This window comes from Protobothrops mucrosquamatus, unplaced genomic scaffold (genome assembly GCF_001527695.2).
Source record: "Protobothrops mucrosquamatus isolate PMUCROS unplaced genomic scaffold, P.Mucros_1.0 scaffold18, whole genome shotgun sequence".
NCBI classification, from domain to species: domain Eukaryota; kingdom Metazoa; phylum Chordata; class Lepidosauria; order Squamata; family Viperidae; genus Protobothrops; species Protobothrops mucrosquamatus.
Window position 1 is genome coordinate 2,360,671 of NW_015386403.1, and position 6,845 is coordinate 2,367,515.

Below are 6,845 nucleotides of genomic sequence, written 5' to 3' on the forward strand. Positions count from 1 at the left end.
TGAAAATTCAAAATACCTTTCTTGAAGAATGGTTATTTCTGTGTCATTACAATAAATATAAGTCAGACCTAACGATATTTGCTAGAAAAGACATCTCCAACTTCTTTGTGTTAGTAGATTATTTGAAATTTTAAAAACATAGACTCAGCATTCTTATGGATCAGAGTGCCTAAGTGTAAGACTAAATAGGGAGTGCTGGTGGATAACAACACAATGTGCGCATGTGGAGAGATGCAGGGTCCAGCCCATTTGTGGATCTGCCACTTACTATCAGTAGAATACGCCAAACATGATTATTTTCTGCCCAATGATAAAGTGAGAAAGGTGGCTTCATTTTGGTGGTTTAAGGTTTGATCTGGACACAAAATAAATAAAACATTCTTATGCATTGACAAAGGTTCTGCAGAGAAAACCCATTACAGTACAAAGCACTAATTTATCAAAATGCTAATTAGCTCTTCCAAGCCCCCACATTGGTCCTCATGGGCTGAAGGCCTTGGCACTTGGTATTAAATAGCACTCTAGTACTCAATTTAATGTGTTAAATCACGTGAAGTTTTGAAATGAATTATAGACATGGAAACACTATGGAAAAAAACACATGAGGTTACTATCTGCATGTCCCGGATGTTGAAATTGTTAATGGAGTTATCTTCATTCATGAATGGATTTAGCTCAGTGATCATCTAGTTATCAATCAGAGACATGGCTTTCCCACTCAGCTTCATACCACACCCTCCTTCTCTTCATTAGTGCTCTGGCTATGTTTTAATAGCTGGTATTTGTGATGGGGGCATCTGATCCAATGCTTGAGTTAAATATAGCCCTGTCTAGTGTAAGGAGAAGATTTAATGGGAAATGGTTAGCATTCTTTCTCCCTAAAGAACAGAGGGAGGGAGGGAGGGAGGGGGGAGAGAGAGAGAGAGAAAGAGAGAGAGAGAGAGATGCACACATAAACATCTCGAACCAGTGAGAGGCTGAAAGGAGGAAAGGCAAGCAGAAAAGATAGTGGTCAAGAAATCATACAGCTCACAGCCAGAATGGTTATCCTCAGCTGGATTGCTTTGGGATTTTATCTTCAGCTCTTTTTCTGTTGGGCTTTGTCTCAAACCTCTTTTGTCGACAGTATCTTCTCCATTTCAGCAGGTAAATGACAGCCTTGCTTTGCCTCTTGGTGAGTTACATATCTTCTCTTAGGTGATTTTTTGAAAGAAGTTTTTTGTTTCTAATCCCTTCTAATTACAAAGTCTTTGAGAAACTTGATCGCAAATGTAATTGAAGCTGTATCATGTATGTATGTATGTATGTATGTATGTATGTATGTATGTATGTATGTATATGTATACGTATATATGTGTGTATATATATATACACATATACACACAAACATATATATAACATAACACACACACACACACACACACATATATATATTATATTTCAAGATTTAAGAGTGAACATTTCCTATTTAACAGTAAACCAATCACATCCCCAGGAAATACGTTCTCTCCTGTAATATCGGTGCTTTATTTCGACAGTTCATGTTCACTTGAAGATGTTATTTAACTTGGACACCAGAGAAGAGAGATTAATTATATTGTATTATCCATTTTGTTAACATATTTCTGACTTTATCCTGCATAACCAGGATAAGTATCTTATGAAAAATAATACTTAGACTATCAAAAATTTAGACAAATTTGATAGCCAACTGCTATAAAAAACAACAACACTGCAGACCCAGTGTGAATTGTCTGAGTGAAGGGAGTCTTATTTACCACTCTAATCCTAAACTTTCCTTCAGCTGTATGCAATGGAAAGTAGACAGGGAATAGGAAATATCTTCCTTTCAATCAATTTCAATAATCAATTTTCCCTCCTCGGGGAAAAGATTTCTTTGTCAGTAGGCATACTGGAAGTCCCTACCGCTGGGATGGAAAGCAACAATTTAAAAATTTAAGTCTACTTTTGAACTCATGCTAACTGGATAACTACTTGTCTGAATAACATTAGTTACTACAACGTGTAGTTGTAAAGGTGAACTTCACAGCTTTCTCAAAAGGGATGTTAACTTCCTAAAATTATTAAAGGCATCAGAGAGAACCATTCTGAAGAAATTATTTTAAGAATTAGATTGGATACAACTATTGCATAAAACATTTAATATTTCTTTAAAATATTGACTTCAGATTTAGGTTTCTTATAACTGTTAAACCTCAGTATAACTTCATGGCTCAACTACACATCTGTGCCTCTACTGCACTATATATATTAGACATATTAGTTATGAAGTAGTTATTAAAAATATTAGTTTTTTTGTTAGAAGACATTTGACATTTTCAGGAGTTATATTTAAATAGAAAATACTGTTTAAAACCCTGTCATCCTTCCCTTCTTGCCTTTGCTCATTTATAAATGTTTATTTAAGCAAATAAATAATCCTGTACCCATAAACTGAACTAACACAAATTAATATAGTGTCTAGAACAGTGCTTACTGAGATACTCTCTTAAAGTTCATAAATCCATTTTGTGCAGTGATCAAATACCAATTTGCAGAGGTCAAAGGAAAGACTAGAAGGGCAATAAAATCTTATTGTCATTTTGTATTTTCTCTCTTTTAAAAGTCTTTTTTTATATATACAAACATAAAAGGCACCTACAGTTTGGATATCCATTGTCTGTTGACCTCTTGCAAAAGTTCCTTCATCTTTTTTGTGTACTTGATGCTTCAAAGCATCTATACTGAATACACATAGCAAATGTCTAATGGAGATGTTGCACAGCAGGAGGGGGAAATCCCTCTCTCTTATTTCTATCTGGTACAAGTAAAGGCCTTCTCTCAGGAGATGCTAATTTAAAATGAACAAATAAACAAACAAACTAGCTAAAGCATCTAAACAGGGTTACTAAGCAGAGTATTAAACAAATACAGCTTGGAAGCAAAATAATTGACTTAGCTAGACTATCACCATGAGACCATGTTGCAGTGATAAAGAGACGTGTGGTTTTACCATGGGTTCGTTCCCCCAACCCAACATCTCCAAAACTAGGCACCCTCTTGTTTCCAGAAATAGTGATCCTCTTGGTTTTATCTAGCCCTGATTTGTTGATGCTGAAACATCACTTCTAAAGGAAATGCTTCAAGGTTTTAGGTTACATAAGGTAACGTGTGACCATGATTCTTCATTTCCATCTGGCTCTGCTGTAGCAGATGAGTTACTAACAACACATTTGCAGGGGTGAAAATATTTATGGATGGGTTTTTTTTAATGCATTTTCTTTGTTTTGGCCAATTTCTTACTGGCTTTGCAGCAGTTTTAAAGGAAACCCACCAAATCTGCTTTCTCATAGAGTTTGGAGAGTTTCCATTGGTGGGAACTCTTGCATACATTTGCTCTTAGCTCCTCAGCTGTTCTCCCACCCTGCAAAGGCTAGGTCTCCATAGCTTGCCTTGTTGGGAGGGAGGGGGCTCAGCATTGTGATGGCTTGTCAGCTCTGCTATCCCTTCTTCCAATGAAAAAGTTCAGATATGTGAAATGTAAAACAAAACAGAGGCTGGACGTGGCAGTTCTGTTCTAGTCAGCTGGAGAGGACTTTGATTGTATGAAGTCACCTTCTCTGCACTTTGAAATTGGTGGTAGTATGGATGGTTGCCTTGAAACTTGAGAACTGTTTCTGGAGAATGGGGGAGGTAATTGGGAGTGGAAGAAACCTGTACTTTATTTTAGTCTTTCATAACATATCCATATTGGGCTTCAACACCTTCCTGCTATGCAAGTTTTTTGGGCTCAGGTCTTGCAAGAACAACCTGAGTTCTCTGTTGCTGAGGAATATTCATAAAGTGCAGTGCTCTTTCCGTCAATGTTTCTGGGCCTGGCAACCTTTGTAAGCAGGATGATTTGCTAGCTTGTTTTTTTTAAATCATCTGAGTCATCTCTACAGTAAACCAGAATGAGACACACATCTCTGGGAATAAATTCTGGGTGCCATGGAAGGGCCACACAATGTTACTTATTTTTGTTGTTTTGATATTAAATGTCATGAAAGATTTTTGTGAGATTTGTTCATCTATTTGGACCCCTGAATTCTGGATGCCCCCTCTCCCCCCCCCGCCCCGCTGTTATTCAGAAAGCAGTAAACATCTGTCTGTTCACTCAGGCCTTTTGTGAGGGAGAGGCAGACCCCTTACTTCATCACACTTGCCATCTTTTATATTTTGATTGATCACTCAGTCAGCCAGCTGTTTAGACTAGATCTGGCATGTTGTTCACCTGGCGAGTCCCTCAGCCAGAAAGCTGTTTAGACTAGATCTGGCATGTTGTTCACCTGGCGAGTGGGATAGGTAGATGTTGTTGTTTAATAAAATTAAATGTATTGTCAAAGGATGTAAGCTGTTCCAAGTAAAGCCTTTTGAAATTGATTGATAGGGATTTTGTAAGTGCCGTTGGTGTTCAAGTGGTCTATGAGGCATCTATTACTATTGATTTCTTTTGTCATAGTTGTTCTATTTGCAGATATTTATATTTTGTGATTTTTCTTCAGCTCTTTCACTTCTCTTCTGTTATCTCCAATTGTTATTGTAGTTTCTTTAGAGAAAAATATGCATGTACTTTAATAAAAGGCATCTCACTGTGTTGGGGTAAATTATAACTAAATGACTTATGAGTCCTCTCAGTAGAGTTTTTCGTCATGAAGGTTTCTGATCTAACCTTCATTAAATAATAACTTTAATTTTTCAGTTAGAAATGATTACAAAACTATGTCAAACTAAGGAAAATCTTCTGTAAAACAGGACACGTGGTTTCCTTATTTCATCTGCTGATCCATAGAAATCTTGCCTGGCCTGTTACAATTATTAGAAAAAAAAATTAATTCATTCTCATTCTCATTCTCTCTCTTTTAAAATTTTTTTTTAGGAAGCATACTATTACCCCGCTATGCTGTGCATGGGGGTAGATTTCATTTCATTATGATAGTTGGTAATTATTTTTTTAATCAAACTTTTAAGTCAGCAAGCAGGACTTTGAAGATCATGTAAAAAGTACAAAGTGTCAACCCATATTCTGAGCCACAGCGGTAAAATGGTGTAGCAGTAAAAGAAATGGCAAGTAGGGGCTACTTGTATGTTATATAAACTAATGTACATTCATAGTAGAGTTAGTAATTTTGGATTCTAGGTCATATGTTGCACCCTGTCAATATCAGAAAAAGATTCAATCCACAATTATAGCTTATTGAGGACCCTAACAGGATTTAAATATTCTGTTTATTATTTATGTGTTTTTTTTTAATTTGTATAGCTGCTCATCTCAAACTGGGTAACACTGGATGACAAACAATCATAAAAACAAATAAAACAGTCAAAACACAATACAAAAAGAAATTCAATACAAATACTAGCCAATAGATATTACAATCTGTCAGTGTCAATGCAGCCAAAAACAGGGCCCTCTTCGAACCTCAGTACCAGTAACTAGGTTTTTCAGGCCTTTCAAAAAGCCTTCAGGGTCAGAGATATCCCAATCCCAGGAGAGACAACGTTTCAGAGAGTAGATGGTACAGCAGAAAGGGCACATTTCCTGGTCCCTGCCGCAACCTTCCTTGTTAAAATTATAAATTTTGTTACAGTATTCCAAAACCTGGTAAGTCAACTTGGCTGTGTTTCAGGTCTTGCTTCTCCAGATCCTGCTCTGAAATCACTTTGAGAATGGGGGGCAATTTTTAAATGGTTATGACAGTCTAATTGAAGAATTGTTTACTCCAAGGTCAGTTTTAAAATAAGGGATTCTACAAAAGGAAAGCAATGAAACCAATGATTAAAGTGCTACTTAGCCGCAGAGTTCACAAGATATTTTGGGCTTTCTCTCCTTCTCCCTCTCGCTTTCTCTAATCTTATTATTCTCTTCCACACTATTTTCTTCTCTACTATTGCATTTCTATTTAAATCTTTCCTTCCTTCCTTCCTTCCTTCCTTCCTTCCTTCCTTCCTTCCTTCCTTCCTTCCTTCCTTCCTTCCTTCCTTCCTTCCTTCCTTCCTTCCTTGATGTATGTATATATGTATTTAAAATATTTCTGGAAACACTAGACTATGGTGATATATAAAAAATGACATATACCAGTGATGGCGAAACTTTTAGAGACCGAGTGCCCAAACTGCAACCCAAAACCCATTTATGCACCGTTGGGTGCCGGGTGGGTGTGGCCCATTGGGTGGGTATGGCCCATTGGGTAGGCGTGGCTGAACTAAAAAGTTCAATCAATTCCAACTTTGCAAGAACTTTTTTTTTCCCTGCGAGAAGTTGAAATTAACTGATTGATTGAACCTTTTTTTTTTTTTCACACGGCGGCAAAGGCCTAAAGTGAAAAGGTTTTATAAAACCCAGCTGAAGGCCTAGGACTGGGGCGACGGTGCGCGTGCCCACAGAGAGGGCTCTGAGTGCCGCCTCTTGCACCCGTGCCATAGGTTCGCCACCACTGACATATACAATAGAATAAATTCAGTTTGGTCTTGCCACCTTTGGCTCCCAAGTACAATTTTTCCCCATCCACTTAAATTGTATATAGTTTCATGTAATGATTTAAGGCACCAGGATAAAAACCAGGAGAGTGTGAATTTTAGTCCTGAAAGATTGATAGGTGCATTTATTTTATTTATTTATTTATTTATTTATAATTTAATTTATACCCCGCCCTTCTCCTCATGGGACTCAGGGCGGCTAACAGCCTCATAAAACTACAATACAAATACAATAATTAAAAGCCGAATTAAAAAGAAATATTTAAATAGGCCGATCAATTAAAATTATCCTTAAAAATCCCCTGAAACTTTAAAATCATTAACAA

At 36.9% G+C, this 6,845-nt stretch overlaps 1 protein-coding gene across 1 annotated transcript in view; it reads left to right on the forward strand.

The window, feature by feature from the left end:
• Nucleotides 1-1,025: 1,025 nt before the first annotated feature.
• Nucleotides 1,026-6,845, forward strand: part of COLQ (collagen like tail subunit of asymmetric acetylcholinesterase) — a 51,063-nt gene continuing 45,243 nt past the window's right edge. Inside the window, exon 1 of the mRNA XM_029283100.1 lies at nt 1,026-1,146. Coding sequence (XP_029138933.1) covers nt 1,041-1,146 — 106 coding nt within the window. The 5' untranslated portion in view covers nt 1,026-1,040. The remainder of the gene's footprint in view (nt 1,147-6,845) is intronic.